This window comes from Mirounga leonina, unplaced genomic scaffold (genome assembly GCF_011800145.1).
Source record: "Mirounga leonina isolate KUSES-001 unplaced genomic scaffold, KU_Mleo_1.0 Mir_91, whole genome shotgun sequence".
NCBI classification, from domain to species: domain Eukaryota; kingdom Metazoa; phylum Chordata; class Mammalia; order Carnivora; family Phocidae; genus Mirounga; species Mirounga leonina.
The window spans coordinates 48,449,551-48,467,261 of NW_023270839.1; the positions used below are offsets into that span (position 1 = coordinate 48,449,551).

The 17,711-nt window shown below is 41.6% G+C and overlaps 1 protein-coding gene across 2 annotated transcripts in view; it reads right to left on the bottom strand.

Annotated features, from left to right (window-relative positions):
* Positions 1–17,711, bottom strand: part of SIN3A (SIN3 transcription regulator family member A) — a 67,066-nt gene that overhangs the window by 8,283 nt on the left and 41,072 nt on the right. For both annotated transcript variants that reach the window (XM_034994557.1, XM_034994556.1), the window contains 4 exons: positions 15,012–15,181; positions 9,836–10,009; positions 4,015–4,107; positions 3,010–3,104 (listed from right to left, as the gene is read on the bottom strand). In XM_034994557.1, coding sequence (XP_034850448.1) covers positions 3,010–3,104; positions 4,015–4,107; positions 9,836–10,009; positions 15,012–15,181 — 532 coding nt within the window. The remainder of the gene's footprint in view (positions 1–3,009; positions 3,105–4,014; positions 4,108–9,835; positions 10,010–15,011; positions 15,182–17,711) is intronic.

Consider the following 17,711-nt stretch of genomic DNA (forward strand, 5'->3'; position numbering starts at 1 on the left):
CCATCTTTATTGGGATAATACCTTTCTGGAAATGTAAGACGTGGGATTTCACGTATGAGCTTCTGGGAAGGAAGAAAGCGACTCTACTACAGCAAAACCTCTTTTCTACTTTTGAAACTCCATTTTCATCCTCAGATAGAGGACCAACAACACACTGCCCATAAATAGGGAGGAAATTTTCAAAATTCTGTGAAGTGAATATAGCAGACCTAAGACTATCTTTTGTGAGTTTTTCCTATTATCTTCAAAAGAGAGCTCTACTTTATTATTTTTTAGAAATGTAATTCTAATACAGTTAACGCACAGTGTTGTATTAGCTGCAGATGTACAATATAGTGATTCAACACTTCCATACATCAGCCAGTGCTCATCTCGACAAGGGTCCTCCTTAATCCCCATCACCTATGTCACCCACTCCCCCACCCACCTCCTCTGGTGGACCATCAGTTTGCTCTCTAGTTAAATGAGTCTGTTTCTTGGTTTGTCTCTCTCTTCTTTCTCCCCTGTGGCTGGTTTATTTCTTAAATTCCACATATGAGTGAATTCATATGGTATTTGTCTTTCTCTGACTTATTTCACTTAGCTTATACTCTATAATACCCTCTAGCTCCACCCATGTTGTTGCAAATGGCAAGATTTCATTCCTTCTTATGGCTGAATAATATTCCATTGTATATATATACCACATCTTCTTTATCCATTTATCTATCGATGGACACTTAGGCTGCTTCCATATCTTGGCTATTGTAGATAATGCTGCTCTAAACATAAGGGTGCATGTATCCCTTTGACCTAGTGTTTTTGTATTTTTTGGGTAAATACCCAGTAGAGCAATTCCTGGATCACAGGGCAGTTCTATTTTTAATTTTTTGAGGAACCTCCATACTGTTTTCCACAGTAGCTGCACCAGTTTGCATTCCCACCAACAGTGCAAGAGGGTGCCTTTTTTCCCACATCCTTGCCAGCATTGTTTCTTGTGTTTTTTGATGTTAGCCATTCTGACAGGTGTAAGGCAATGTTTCATTGTAGTTTTGATTTGCATTTCCCTGATGATCAGTGATGTTAAGCATCTTTTCATATTACCTGTCAGCAACCTATAGATCTTCTTTGGAGCAATGTGTGTTCATGTCTTCTGCCCGTTTTTTTTTTTTTTTTTTTTTAAAGATTTATTTGAGAGAGAGAGGAAGAGCGAATGAGCAAGCAAGCGAGTGCACCCATGCGGGGGGGGGGGGGCGCGCATGAGGGCAGAAGGAGAGAGAAAATCTCAAGCAGACTCCCTGCTGAGTGTAGAGCCAGACGCTTTACTGACTGAGTCACCCAGGCGCCCCCTGCCCGTTTTTAATTGGATTATTTGTTTTTGGGGGGTGTTGAGTTGTGTTAAGTACTTTATATATTTTGGATACTAACCCTTTATCAGATATGTCATTTGCAAATATCTTCTCCCATTCTGTAGGTTGCCTTTTAGTTTTGATTATTTCCTTTGCTGTGCAGAGCTTTTTATTTTGATGTAGTCCCAAGAGTTTTTGTTTCCCTTGCCTCAGGAAACTTATCTAGAAAAATGTTGCTACAGCAGACTCACAGAAATTACTGCTTGAGTTCTCTTCTAGGATTTTTATGGTTTCAGGTCTCACATGTAGGTCTTTTAAAATCCATTTTGAATTTACTTTTGTATGTAGTGTAAAAGCGGTCCAGTTTCATTCTTTTGCATGTAGCTGACCAGTTTTCCCAACACCATTTATTGAAGAGACTGTCTTTTTCCCATTGGATATTCTTTCCTGCTTAATTATTTGACCATAAAATCATGGGTTTATTGCTGGGTTTTCTATTCTGTTCTATTGATCTACGTGTCTGTTTTTGTGACAGTACCATACTGTTTTGATTACTACAGCTTTGTAATATAACTGGAGTCTGGAGTTGTGATACCTCCAGCTTTTCTTTTCTTTTTCAAGGTTGTTTGGCTATCAGGGTCTTTTGTGGTTCCATACTAATTTTAGGATTATTTGTTCTAGGTCTGTGAAAAATGCTGGTGGTATTTTGATAGGGATTGCATTAAATGTGTAGATTGCATCAGGTAGTGTAGACATTATATTTCTTCTTACAATCCATGAGCATGGAATGTGTTCCTACTTCGTTGTCTTCTTCAATTTCCATCATCAATGTTTTATAGTTTTCAGAGTATAGGTCTTTCACCTCTTTGGTTACATTTATTCCTAGGTATCTTATTATTTTTGGTAAGACTGCTATCTTTTGAAAGGTCTGCTTTCAAGGTTGTCACTTGGCTGGGTTCTGGAATCTTGGATTTGGGGAGGGTTTCCACCATTCCCTAAGCAATAAAAGTGGCTCACTGTACCTAAACTGTTCACACAAATATGTGGTTTCATCTGAAAACCTGCTTTCTTTCTGGGAGTCTGGAATTTTGTTACATGCTAGGCAGACAGTGCCTACATGACTATCACCCAATAAAAAACCCTGGCACTGAGTCTCCTAATGAGCTTCCCTGGTAGACAGTGTTTCAAACATACTGTCATCATTTGTTGCTTGGAGGAATTAAGAGCGTCCCATGTGGCTGCAATAGAAGAGGACTCTTGGAAGCTTGCACCTGGTTTCCTCTGACTTCGTCACAGATGCCTTCTCCCCATATTGATTTAGCTCTGTATTCTTTCACTGTAAATCATCACTGTGAGTATGACTACAAGCTGAGTCCTGTGAGTCTTCCTCATGAATCATCAAGGTTTGGAGACTCCGCCACACACTCCTCTCCAACACAGGAAAGTTACCGTTGATTCTCTAAAGCTCTCACTTCTCTGATGCTTTGGGGCACATGTTCCAGGTAAGCTCATGGTAGAACAGCCATAGAAACCTTGAATTAGTGTCCTCAGTGTCCTTGCTGTTCAGCAGACAGAACAACGAACTGAGTAAGCGAAAACCAAGGATCTGAAAGTCATTTAACTTTCTGTTCCTCAACCCTGTGCAAGCATATACTGCCAATACGTGACTCAGGTCACTCACCTTGGGAGAAATACTGGTTTCCGTGCCAGGTGCTCACGAAGCTCAGGAGAGGTAGTATCAGAATTCATGTATCGTTCCACATAGTCTGACCAACGCTAGGATTATAAATACAAAACGGGGGTGGAGAGAGAGTACAAAAACTGGACTCCATCCTTCTCAGGTAGTCTAGCAAATTCAAGGACTAAACTTCAGAAACCCTTAAATTTTAACATCAAAAATATCTTTCCATAATGACACGCTGTTACTTGGTATTGACACACAGCTATAAATTCCTCTTAGGTGACAAAACCCTAAGTTTGTCTGAGATACTTTAAAGGTTATCAGAAGTCATAAATGGGTAGAGACTGGCTCACTGACAAGTTTTATTTCCCCACAGAGGGTGTTGTTAAAGAAGAAAACATACAGTGGCAAATGTCTGAAAATCAGTATCTTTCACATTAAAATCTGGATTTCTGGAATCTCAGAAAATTTTTTCCCCAAGATTTGGCAACCAGGAGCCAATATTCCCACAGAACAACAATCTCCCTTCCATAGCCCCTCAACATCATACACATGGCTTGCGTCTCTCATTAACATTACCTGCTACGCCTAGCTATGATAACCAACTCACTCTATCCACTCTGTGGGGTTGACAACTCCTGGCTTCATCTATCCCAATAAAAAGTAAACATGACACAAAATCAAGATGATACCGGGCAGATGGTACCTCATGTGTTGTTTCTTATACTTTAGAAGAAAAACAGGAAAGTTGCCAACCATAAAATGTCCTGAGAGATGGCTTTACTGACGGCTAAATGAGATTGCCATCAACCCTAAATATCTACCACTAGACAGCCCTTCCCTTCCGCTGAACACATGGCTGGAATGGCCTATACTTTAAGCATCAGGTTCTGACCCTTAACAGGGCTGAGGCTGTCTTGGCCTTCTAGAAGACTATCACGAGGCAGATTCTCAGGATAGGACCGCTCTCTAAGCACACAGTTTCTGCAATATACTTGTCCATACCTCTGCTTCTACAGGGTCATCGGAGTTCTCCTCTTCCGTGTCCAGGAGCTCAATGGTCAGCTGAACCTGGCCCTGGCTCTGAATAAACATAAGCTGCAAATAAGAAACCAGGATGTAAACAAAAGACCATCTCCTCCAAACCTATAACCTAGCTACTCAAGGGTTGGGAGGTAGGGAGGCAATAAAGTTATAAAACTTCACTCTAATTGAAGAGATGAGGCAGGTACTCCAAAGTTTAGGAGACAGGTGATAAAAAAGGCAAAAGTCCAATCTTGCTACCAGCACAATGAAAGGTTAGAGCAAAAAGTACCATTTCATGTTTCATACCTCTTGTATTAGCTGAAGCAATAATCAATGTAAGAGTGTTTTAAACTTATTTTGTTCATTGGAAAGAAATATAGCATAAAGCCAGAACCATAAAATGTCAATGCCATTTTACCCAATAATCCCATTTTTGGAACTTAATACAAAAACGTTAAGCATGAAAGAAAAAAGAGAAGAAAAGGAAATAAAGAAGGAAAAGGAAAAAGAACTTCTTATACTAAGGTGAAGCAGAAAACATCAAACCCAACAGAGAGCAGCAATCAATTCTACCGCCAGAAGGATGACCACCCAAGGGGGCACCTGGCTGGCTCAGTCGTAGAGCATGTGATAGTCGATCTCTGGATTGCAAGTTTGAGCCCCATATTAGGTGTAGAGATTACTTAAAAATAAAATCTTAAAATAAAATAAAAAGACTACCCAAGCCATCATACACACTGTGGTGTAAAGAACACAAAGCATCCACGTATTAACAAAGTGATCTGCTGTAATGGTATCAATCATATTTGAAGTTCTCAAAATTCTGATTTCTAACATTTGTTATGATTTTTTAAAAAATTCCTATTTAAAAGCAATACACTGATTAGAGGCAAAAAACAAGTCATGCTTTGCATAAAAAACTATCAAATGGTGGTGGCACATGGGACCTCCCCTGTCAGAATCCCAAGATTTTCAATGTCCTTATCCTAATGGCTTACTGCAGATAAGATCACTGTCCAAATCACATGGAGAAGATCATTTTACAAGGAAGCTTGAGAATCATCTATTTCAACCTTCTTCATTTTACACAGGGAAAAACCTAAAAATCAGAGTTCTCACTTCTCAAGTCTACTGAGTCAGTAAGTAAACAGGACCAGAAGCCAGTTCTGATTCCAAGTGTTCTTTCAGAGAAGCTTTAAAAATTCCTACCTGCTAGTAAAATTTAAAACATGACAAGAACATAATACATACAACATAAATACAAACACAGTTACTTCCAAAATAGATTTTAAAAAACTGTCCCTAGGAGTTTGCTCCTCCCCACCCGACCAGGGTGACCTAGAGTGTCAAGATTTATCCTACTGCTTAAGGAAATCAGTCTTTAAGGTGATACTGAGAAGACCGTCTCCTTTCTACTTAAAACTGAACTTAATCTCACCTGTCACCTGTCTTGTTAGGCCCTTAACCATGCGTTTACCCTGGTTATCGCATCTCTGCAACCACTCCCCAAGTCTTGACTAGTCTCATTATTTGACTGCCCACATCCATCACCCAAATGGTAACTGCCTCCAGTTGTAAACACACCTCTGGTTCCTCCACTCCTCCTTACTCAGTGCTACCAAACTGATCTTCCTGAAAGCTCAAATCCAGTGGGATAGTCCTTAAAAATGCTTCACCACTTACCAACCACATTCGGAAAGTTCAAGCTTTTACTTAGTATGGCTGAGGATCCTCTACTATTTGGACCCTCTTTCTACATATCTCCTTCACCAATATCCTATACTTCATTCATTCAACATATGGTCACTGAATGTCTATTATTTATCAGGTACCTTTAGAAGACAACACAGTTTCTAGCTCGGAGGAGCCCAATTCAGTAAAGGAAACAGAAATATAAACAGCTATATTTACATTACAACTAAGGTAACTACCAAGGTACATTCTAGAGACATGGGCGGTATACTATGGGAATAAACAATTGCTCCTCGGTGAGCTGAGAATGATTTCATGTCACTGAAGTGACACTCAGGTGGCCACTGAAGGATACAGGGGAAGTCCAATCAATTTCAGAGAAACTACACCAGAGAAAACCCTATTTTTAAAAGTACATAAAAAGAACTATACATTCCTCCCAAACACAGGGTGAAAGATATGAATAAGCAATACACAGAAAAGGAAACAGAAATGGGCAATGATAGAGAACGGGGAAATATGAATCAGAATAATGTAATTTTCTAGCCACCCAAACGGCCAAAATAAAGAAGTTTGATAATACCCAGTGTTAACTAAGGATGGGGAAATAAATGCTCCTATAGAAGTGCACCCTAGGGGAGCCTGGTGGCTCAGTCAGTTGAGTATCGGATTCTGGATTTTACTCAGGGTCATGATCTCAGGGTCGTGAGATTAAGCCCTGCACTGGGCTCAGGCTGAGCATGGAGCCTGCTGAAGAATCCCTCTCTCCCCCTGCCCTTGCCCCCGCTCACGTGCTCTCTCAAAAAAATAAAAAAATAAAATCTTAAAAGAAAAAAGAAAAGAAAAAGAGTACTCTAGTATATACAGCCTGTGGCTGTAGAGAGTGAGATGGCATTCTCCATTAAAATGCAACATTCAGGGACACTTGGCCAGCTCAGTTGGTGGAGCGTGCGGCTTGTGATCTCAGGGTCCTGAGTTCATGCCCCATGTTGGGTGTGGAGCCTACTTAAAACAAAAATTAAAAGAATATATATACGTATATATATGTATATATATGTATTTATTTATTTAAAATGTAAAATATACACACTCTTTGACCCAGTGATTTCATTTCTTGGTCTCCACTTCAAATTCTAACATATGTGCACTAGGATACAAGCACTAGGATATAGCACTATTTGAGAAAGTAAAAAATGGAAATTGTTTAAATGTTCACCACGAAGGGAATGATTTTTTTTAAGATTCTATTTATTTGAGAGAGACAGAAAAAGGGCGAGCGGCGGGGAGGGGCAGAGGGCGAGAATCTCAAGCAGACTCCGCACTGAGTGTGAGCCGGACGTGGGACTCAATCTCACGACCCCAAGATCATGACCGGAGCAGAAATGAAGAGTCGGATGCTTAGAGTGTCCTGAGCCACCCGGGTGTCCCAGGAATGATTTTCTGAAAAATTTTTAAAGCTTTTTTTTTTTTTTTTTTGACACAGAGAGGGAACACAAGCAGGGAGAGTGGGAGAAGGAGAAGGAGGCTCCCCGCCGAGCAGGGAGCCTGATGCGGGGCTTGGATCCCAGGACCCTGGGATCATGACCTGAGCCGAAGGCAGGTGCTTAATGCCTGAACGACTGAGCCACCCAGGGGCCGCCCCCCTTTTTTTCAAGACTTTTTTTTTTTTCCAGGAATGATTTTTTTTTAAAACTATGGTACATTTTTAAACTATGGTACATTTTTACTCTTTTTTTTTTTTTTTAAAGGTTTTATTTATTTATTTCAGAGAGAATGAGAGAGAGCACATGAGAGGGGAGAGGGGCAGAGGGAGAAGCAGACTCCCTGCCGAGCAGGGAGCCCGATGTGGGACTCGATCCAGGGACTCCAGGATCATGACCTGAGCCGAAGGCAGTCGCTCAACCAACTGAGCCACCCAGGCGCCCCATTTTTACTCTTAAGCATGACAAAGCAGGTGAAAAATGAGCTGGATCTATATAAATCAAAACAGAGAAATTCTAAGCCATACTAAATGAAAAAAACCATGATGCAGAATGTGCAGCCTAATGTCATTTATTTCCATATACACACATGTATGTACGTAAAGGCACAGAAGAGGGTCTGAATGGATACACAGAGAGCTAAACGTGGCTGAGTTTTTAAAAAGCAGTGTACGATGTACACAGAAACAAAATGGAGAGGAGGCTGGGGCTCAGGGGTGGGCAGGGGATCTGAAGGGCTGCTTATGCTTAATGTTAATAGTATCAAATTTTGTTCTCCAAATGAACATTTTAAAGGATCACTGACATAATTTTTTTTGGTTACTAAGCCTTTGTTTCTGCTATTCCGTCTGCCACTCTGAAAACTATTCTTATCCATAGGGTAAGTCTACCCATTCCTTCATAGGCCCTCACTACACAATGTAATCCATTGTTAAGTCATTGTGGGTGAGGACGGTAATTCCACTCACTATGAAAAACACACAGTAGGGGCGCCTGGGTGGCTCAGTTGGTTAAGCAATTGCCTTCGGCTCAGGTCGTGATCCTGGAGTCCCGGGATCGAGTCCCGCATAGGGCTCCCTGCTCGGCGGGGAGCCTGCTTCTCCCTCTGACCCTCCCCCCTCTCATGTGCTCTCTGTCTCTCTCATTCTCTCTGTCTCAAATAAATAAATAAAATCTTAAAAAAAAAAAAACAAAACACACAGTAAACTTCTAATAAACATTTATAGGTTTAAAACCCTGAAGAAAAAAATCAACAACCCCGAAAAGCTTAAGAAATGTCTTCTGTCCTGCAAAGAGTACAGGTGATGGATTAGAAACTAAAGAAATAGGGGCACCTGAGTGGCTCAGTCGTTAAGCGTCTGCCTTCGGCTCAGGTCATGATCCCAGGGTCCTGGGATCAAGCCCCACATCAGGCTCCCTGCTCCGTGGGAAGCCTGCTTCTCTCTCTCCCACTCCCCCTGCTTGTGTTCCCTCTCTCGCTCTGTCTCTGTCAAATAAATAAATAAAATCTTTAAAAAAAAAAAAAAAGAAAAGAAACTAAAGAAATAACTGAAAGTAGAAGCAGACAACTAAGTGGACGATCTGGGGTCAGATCATTCAAGTACATGGAACATATCTAACAAGGATATGTTAGCTCTCTCTGCTTGGCCAACTACAAATCTTATTCTGGGCCACAGGAACCTGCCCTTCTTATGTAAATACATACACGTTTTGTTGGTTACATAGCTGCAATCATAGTACACACAGCTTTGTATCCTTTTATTTGATTCAGTATTTTTGTAATTTATGATTCACTATTACAGGCTCCAAAATATGCCACCTGGAATTCACACAATAGGCTGCTATTAACCATTCCCACAGTGGATTGGACATCTAGGTTGTTCCCAACTACTTGTTTTATTAACTAGCAACAACAGTGGAGTAATGGTGGAAAATGGAAAACACCTAAATGACAAGACAGTCATAATTCTCTATAAAATATCAAACAGTCATGAACAGATGAAGACCCAGGTATTGCTAATTGAGCAAAATAAGTTACAGACCATTTTCCCCAGTATACCCTCTTTCAAATCCTATAAAAGCACAGAGAAGTCTAGAAATGTCATCAGTAATTATTTCTGGGAAGCACTACAGGTGACAATTTTTAGCTTTTCTACAACAATCATGGATTATGTGTATTAGCATATTTATTTATTTATTTATTTTAGTGATGGGGCTTGAACTCATGACCCCAAGATCAAGAGTTTTATGCTCTTCCAAATACGCCAGCCAGGTGCCCCTCTGCATTAACATTTTTAAACAAAGCATTATAATATTTACAAAGCATTATACTATGAAAAAACATCCAGAGAGAAAAAGGCAGAATACAAAATTGTAAAAATCATATTTGACAACTAACTTTTTTGAAAGGCAAGAAAGTAACAGACTGTCCATGGGAGACGGTCTTTTACTTCCACATTTCCATGTTTTTTATTCCCTCCAGTGAGCTCATAGGAACTCTAAAGAGTTCCAGGAGTGGAATCACTGGATCAAAGTATCCTGGTATGGCTTTGATTTCTGATGGACATAGTTCCAACAACTTATACTGTCACACCAGCATGGTCCTTGACTACATGAGTAACTCTCACCTTAAAGCAATTCTCATCTGACATGAGTTGCTCAGCCTTCCGTTGATATGTTGACTCCAGGAGACTCCTGGAAGTCTGCGTGTTCAACTGGCCTCCTGTGGCTCCATTATTGTTTTCTGCCAGGTAAAGGTCAGTCACCTGCACACAGATTTCATCACTCACGATGTGCTGCAGCTGGAATTAAGCAAAGGCAAGTCATCAGTGAACCAAGAAAATATTTCTCCCTTTCATACAGTCAACCTTCCTTTGATAGTTCCAGTGACTCAGCTCAAAAAGTTTTTTTGGTTGGTTACTTTAGAAAATTAATCACACAAAACCAGTATTTCATATTCTTGGAGAATAACTAAGCCTAAATCTTCAACAGTATCACTTGTCCATGACTAAAGCTTTCCTATTATAATTTTTTTTTTAAAGATTTTATTTATTTATTTGAGAGAGAGAATGAGATAGAGAGAGCATGAGAGGGGGAAGGGTCAGAGGGAGAAGCAGACTCCCTGCTGAGCAGGGAGCCCAATGCGGGGCTTCATCCCGGGACTCCAGGATCATGACCTGAGCCGAAGGCAGTCATTTAACCAACTGAGCCACCCAGGCGCCCCATCTTTCCTATTTATTTAAAAGCAAAACTAGGGCGCCTGGGTGGCTCAGTCAGTTAAGTGTCTGTCTCAGGCTCAGGTGATGATCTCAGGATCCTAGGATCAAGCCCCACATGGGGCTCCCTGCTCAGTGGGGAGCCTGCTTTTCCCTCTCCCTCTGCAGCTCCCCTTGCTTGTGCTCTGTCAAATAAATAAAATCTTAAACAAACAAACAAAAGCATAGGCAGCTCATGTTAATGTGCTGCTTAAAGTTCTAAGGAACTGTAAAAAAATTTTACATGAAAGAAATTTCTCATGGCTTCCTGTTTTTATGGTGCTTCTTTACCATTTATAACTTGCTTTCACACTCCTTTTCTCATTTGATCTACACAACTACCCCAGGCAGGAGGCTGAAGAGGGGGTGCTGTTACACAGGAGACAAATTTCCATTTTAGATAAGAACACTCACTGTGTGCCAAGGTGAGGACAGGGGCTGTGGAGAACCATGAAAGCTAGATCCCTGTCTATATTCCCAGCCTGAGTACAAAGTCTGAAACTTACTAGGTGTTCAAGAATTGGTTGCTGAATCACTTACCCAGGAGTTCCCAGCTGAAGGAATAGAGTTAGGACTAATATTCAAGCTTCCTGATGCCTAGGCGGATATTCTTTCTAATACATTACTTATTTTTCTACATCAGATAAAAAATATAGTACTTAAATTGTAAATGTTAATTGACTCAATTTCAACACAGGTCAATCACTATTGACTGTTGGTAATTATTGAGACTATGTTCTTTTTTTGAGATTTTATTTGTCAGAGAGAGAGAGCACAAGCAGGGGGAGTGGTAGGCAGAAGGAGAAGCAGGCTCCCTGCTGAACAAGGAGCCTGATGTGGGACTCGATCCCAGGACCTTGGGATCACGACCTGAGCCGAAGGTAGATGGTTAACCAATGGAGTCACCCAGGTGTCCCAAGACTCTGTTCTTAAACTATCTGATGACTGGGAAGTTGAACCTTTTAGAGTTTCCATTCTCATAGTTATGACTATATTTCTATGGAGGAATAAAAATTCCCTCAAATGAAACTTTACTCATAAAAAATGCCAGAGAATGTGAAAAACATACACAAGAAAAAAGCAAAATGTTAACTGCAGTATCAATTTGTCTATTTTACTTTAAAATTCTCAAAAACCACTAAGCCATTCTATTTTTAGGAAGATACATCCTTTTTGAAGTGCTAGTAACTATGACAACTACTTATTTTTAACTTAAAAAAGTCTTAAATGACAAGTATGTGTATTTGTAGATAAATGGACACAGTGCAAGGTCAGAAGGGTGACTGATCTGACAGTGGTAGAAAGGCCAGCAAATGGAGATGGCTAAATTATAATGAGTCCAGACAATGGGTTCTAACGTGGCCATTAAAATAATGCCTACGATAACCTGGTAACATAGGGAGAAGCTTAAGATACAGTGTTCAAGAGAGGGGGAAAAAAAGGCAGTGTAAAAAAAGTGTACCTAAAGCATGGTCTCTATCACGTGGACACTTCTGGTTAAAACAGTCTTGATGAAACAGACCATGTCACTGACTCCCCATCCACACCCTCTTCTTGGATATCTGGTCCCTCCTAGAGTCTTTGAAAAGGGCAGCCCTATAAAATCAGGGACAACTTTAGGCGCCTAGGTGGCTCAGTTGGTTAAGCGGCTGTCTTCGGCTCAGGTCATGATCCCAGGGTCCTGGGACTGAGCCCCACGTCAGGCTCCCTGCTCAGCGGGGAGCCTGCTTCTTCTTCTCCCTCTGCCTGCCTCCCTGCCTACTTGTGCTCTCTATCTCTCTGTCAAATAAATAAATAAAATCTTAAAAAAAAAAAAAATCAGGGACAACTGGACAGCTCACACTCCCAAGCTAGGCTGCTCAGATTCTCTCTCCTGCTAATTTAAAATGACATAATGAATGTGTTTGGTAGACAGACGAGCATCTAGATGGAAAGGTCAAGCAATGCTGGGGCCAGAGGCACTGCCATGGCAAGCCAAAGTCTCAGGGGGCTGAAGAAGGCTTGAGTACGTGGCCAAATGTCCATCTGCAGAGAGGAGCATGAGAATGAAGCAGATTTCCAGAAAGAAGGCATGCAGGAGAGAGAAAAAAAAAAAAACAAAAACTTCCCAATCCAATCCCTACATTGGCCATTTTCTGAGTTCTGTACTAGGTATCTGTGAGAGCGCCTATTGTGTTCTTAAGACAAATCCCTATTAAATTACATCTGATCCTTGAACAATGTGAGGGGTAGGGGCAATAACCCTCCACAAAGCCGAAAATCTGCATGTAACTTTTGACTCCCCCAAAACCTAACTATTCATAGTCTACTAGTGACCGATAAGCCTTACTGATAACATAAACAGTCAATGAACAAATATTTTGTATGTTATATGTATTATATACCATATTTTTACAATAAACCTAGAAAATATTAAGAAAATCATAAGGAAGAGAAAATGCATTTACAGTGCTATGCTGTATTTATTGTAAAGAATCCATGTGTAAGTGGACCAGCACAGTTCAAAGCCCTGTTGTTCAAGCATCAACTGTACTCTGAAAAAGGTAAATGTATGGCTTGACCTTGAAATATATGTTCTACCTCCAGTCAGCAATGAACTCTGGGAGAATATCAAACAGGATGAGAATGAGAGAAGATATGCCTCCAATTGAGGAGTAAGATGAGAAGCATGAACATAGGTTTTAAAAACACTGGGGGCGCCTGTGTGGCTCAGTCGTTAAGCGTCTGCCTTTGGCTCGGGTCATGATCCCGGGGTCCTGGGATCGAGCCTCGCATCGGGCTCCTTGCTCGGCGGGAAGCCTGCTTCTCCCTCTCCCGCTCCCCCTGCTTGTGTCCCTGCTCTCGCTATCTCTCTCTCTCCGTGTCAAATAAATAAATAAAATCTTTAAAAAAAAAACCACTGGATTTGGGGGCGCCTGGGTGGCTCAGTCAGTTAAGCATCTGACTCTTGATTTTGGCTCAGATTGTGATTGCACAGTTGAGGGACTGAGCCCCACGTCAGGCTCTGCGCTCAGTATGGAGTCTGCTTGAGATTCTCTCCCTCTGTCTCTCGTGTGTGTGTGTGTGTCTCTCAAACGAAATCTTAAAAAAAAAAACCCACTGCATTTGGGTTTCTGGACAAAACCTGTTTCTTAAGAAGATTAGACATTACGTATTACTGACTCAGTCATAACCAGGTGCTTCTAATAAGTGGACAACTACACATAGCTTCGAAAACCAACCTCGGGTTTATACAGGTTAATCCCACTGGGTGTTTAAGGGCGCTGGGCTGGCGTGTTAAGACTTTACTTCTAGCCGTCGCAGCAGCACACTTAGAGGCAGGAGCAAATGGTAACTGGAGCTTCTAGTTCACATGTATTTAATTTCACATATGTTTATGTTGGTACCCATGTAACGATTTCAATTAGGAAGGCCTCTCAACTTCTTCGATTTCCAGGAAAAAACTGAATACCTGACAACCTTCATGAAGATGCCAAGATTCAGTTATGTGAAGTGTTCTTCCCTGACTCTGAGGAGATCCTGTAAAAGGGCGCAGAGCCATGCATCCTTCCGAAATCAAGGCAAAAGCCTGGGTACTTTGCAAAGAATTCCATATTTTACCCCAAGAAAACACTGAGCAACAAGCTTTTATTCCCCATAGTGGCAGTGAAGACTCTAGAATTTTCTTTGTCAAGTTTTCACTTTATGATTTTTTTAAAGGTTTTTATTTATTTGAGAGAGAGAGAGAGCATGAGAGGGGTGAGGGTCAGAGGGAGAAGCAGACTCCCCTCGAGGAGCAGGAAGCCCGATGCGGGACTCGATCCAGGGACTCCAGGATCATGACCTGAGCTGAAGGCAGTCGCTTAACCAACTGAGCCACCCAGGCGCCCCAAGTTTTCACTTTAAAGAAAGTGATGACCAACAAGACATTCTGATCCCTTCAGAAATTCAGAACTCAAGGCAAAAGCAGAAACCTTTTTGCTACAAATTATCATTGCTGTAAAGAACATACTACAAACTCCTGAGGTGCCACAGGAACAAATCACAAAACCAACTACAAATCTAAGTCAAGCAGAACCTCAGATAGGGAGGTAGACATAGTATTATAGAAGATGTTGTATGAAACCATTCCCGCAAAAGGAACTTCAAATATTAAATGAGGACAATACACAGAATCACCAACACAGAAGTGGAAGCGTTACCCACTGAAAGCTCCCCACTGGGCCATTAGATAAGAGCGGGGCCAGTACCAATGCTCGCTCTATAGGTAGGCAATGAGAAAGGGGCAAGACATTGGGTCGGCAGTAGGCTCACTCAACTGTGAGGGCATACCGAGCAGAGCAAAGGAGTCCATTTAGCGGCTGAAGTACTCCCACTTTGTTAACATGAAAGATCCGACATCATGTTAACCTCCCCCCTTTCCTCTAGACAGCCATACGTCCATAAACATCGTTCTATGAGCAAACTGCCTTTTTTTCTCCAACAGAAATCTTGCCTTTTCTCTTTGCCTCATCCATCTTTAGGTAAGGACTTCTTCCCTCACCAAACCTAGCCTCCACTGTGCCCTCACCTGTCTGACAATGCTCTGGATTAGTTTGTCCATGGTGAAGGCAATGTAGGCGTGAATGGTGAACATCTCTCTTAGTGAATCTTCGTACTGCGACGAGTCTATGTTGCCATCCAGCAGGCTCCGCACCATATCCAGGAAAGCTGGGTAATAATCTTCTACATCAACATCCACTGTGGGAGAGATGGAAGAGGTGAGGCCTTACCTTGCTACGAAAAGGTCAGGAGAGAGGGCAGGGCGAAACCCCACAGTTGGCCTAAAGAGCCTCTGATGAAAGAACCCTAGGTATTCAAACATATGCACTCAATCAGCCGTAGCCAGAGATGACATCTGACAGGTGGCTACAATGGCCAGTGCTATCAGGGGACAGTGACCCTGCAACTTTAACGGGGGCTCTAACACTCTGTCCATGCCAGAAAGACACTTCCATTACACTAGAGCTGCCTGACAGGAGAGCAGAATATCCCAGGGAAGAAGTTTCTTCAAAAAGTTGTTGGTTCTCCTGCTGAGAGAGGAACCTGCCCTCCCAGCCTGCAGAGAGCATTCCTCACATGGGTCACTTGCTCATAAAGCTATTTCAATGAAGCATAAAGTGCAGATGAGAAAAGGCAGACAGCACCACACTCGAGCCCTGGGAAACCTCTCAGGAACAGAAAAATAGGAGTGCAAATTAAATCCCCTATGAATAATGAAGTAATCTGCATTTGTCAAAGTCCTACTGTTTAAAAATGGATTCCCAACGTTGTACTTCACAAATTGCATTAAATGATCTGTACTTCCTGCACATGAATCACTTCAACCAGCAGCTAGAATCTTTTCAGTTGTTACAGAGACATTCATTTGGCAACTAGCAGAGTGCAAAAGGAAGCATGAAAGGACTCTGCCTTTAACTTACGTAAGACCTATTTACTGATATCCAATGCTGGCAATCAAGACGGTGGCATGAGGGGGTCACTGGGGTATTGGTTATACTGTTTCTTTTCTTTTTTAAATTAACATATTTGTTTCAGGGGTACAGGTCTGTGATTCATCAGTCTTACACAATTCACAGCGCTCACCATAGCACATACCCTCCCCAATGTCCATTACCCAGCCACCTCATCCCTCCCACCCGTCTCCATTCCAGCAACCCTGTTTGTTTCCTGAGATTAAGAGTCTCTTATGGTTTGTCTCCCTCTCTGGTTTCATCTTGTTTCATTTTTCCCTCCCTTTCCCTATGATCCTCTGCCTTGTTTCTCGAATTCCACATATCAGTGAGATCATATGGTAACTGTCTTTCTTTGATTGACTTATTTCACTTAGCACAATACCGACGTGGATGGAACTAGAGGTTATACTGTTCCTTGATCCAGGTGCTGGTTACACAGGTGTGCTCACTTCATAAAAATTCACTGAGCTACACAATTTGGATTTGTATATTTTTCTATACGTATGTTGCACCTTGATAAAAAGTTCACTAAACTGAAAAAAAACAAAAAATTACAAGAACTCTTTTGTCCCTGACATCTGGTTACCGTTTGTAAAGTCTATACAAGAGAAAACAGACTGAGGAGCAAAAGCTAAGTCCATCTCCGTTTATCTGAAGTGTGATGGGCTCATCAAAGACATGCAAAACAGAGAACACAGTTTAAAAGAAACTGGCTTAACTTTCACCACAGAATATCTCCTTGTTCAGACCCACAGCACAGGCATGGGCTGTGTTACTGCTAGGCAGATGGTCTCATGCCAGAATAATGCTAGGAGCCCAAGTCAGACTTGTGCCCACGAGTTATGATCAGTGCGAGACTTGGCGTTACCGCTCAAGACCCAACAACGTAAGCCTCAAACCAGGTTAAGTCAGTGATCAAGCCAGGATTAGACCATTTGCTCTCTCATTTCTACCCAAGCAGATGGAATCACCGCTCTGAGATCCAAAAGTTGTCCCTCTCAAGCTAGGATTATCGAGATAAAGGCTTTTAACATTAATATCCAGTGTCATTAGCTCTTCAACAGATAGAGAGTTAGGGTCACACATGGGCTTCTTACATCAGCAACAGTTTAGAAATTTTTTTTTAAAGATAATTCACTCCACAGATCGGCTATTTCTTCAAGGACACAGAAGAAAGGCTCCACGAAAAAGTTTTTGTTCACAGCTCAAAAACCTAACTTATGAACGGAATAGTTCTCTAGAAGCCGGTAACAGAGAATTACTTAAAGCACATGGTGGCTTCCTCAGCCCACATTTATTTTCGTTTTCCTGTGTTCTCTATCTTCATTTCTGTTCTGAGGTCTGCTGTCTCACACCATCTCTCGACTTCCAATCTCCTTTCCATAAACTATTTCTATTTATTAAGGAATGAACCATGAACCTCACTGGCTAAGAAGTCCTGCCCAAACATATCTGAGAAAATTCGCATCTGTCTTAGGCATGAACAACTAGGAATTTGTGTTCCGTCATGGAGCAGAATGGACTGTGACATTTTAGTCCCACCCTGTCCTTTAACATGCTCTGTAATACCTCAGAGATCTGCCATTTGGGAAACTGATGGCAACTGATAGCCACTACCCAGGTGTCCACAGCAGCAGCCACTGAATGTCCATGATCCTAGCACCGCACAGGGTGCTTTGCATACTTTCCCCAATCGTCCCAACAACCCCACAAAGAATTAAGGAGCACCTCCATTTCATAGGTACACAGGTTTGGGAGCTGAAGTAAGGTCACAC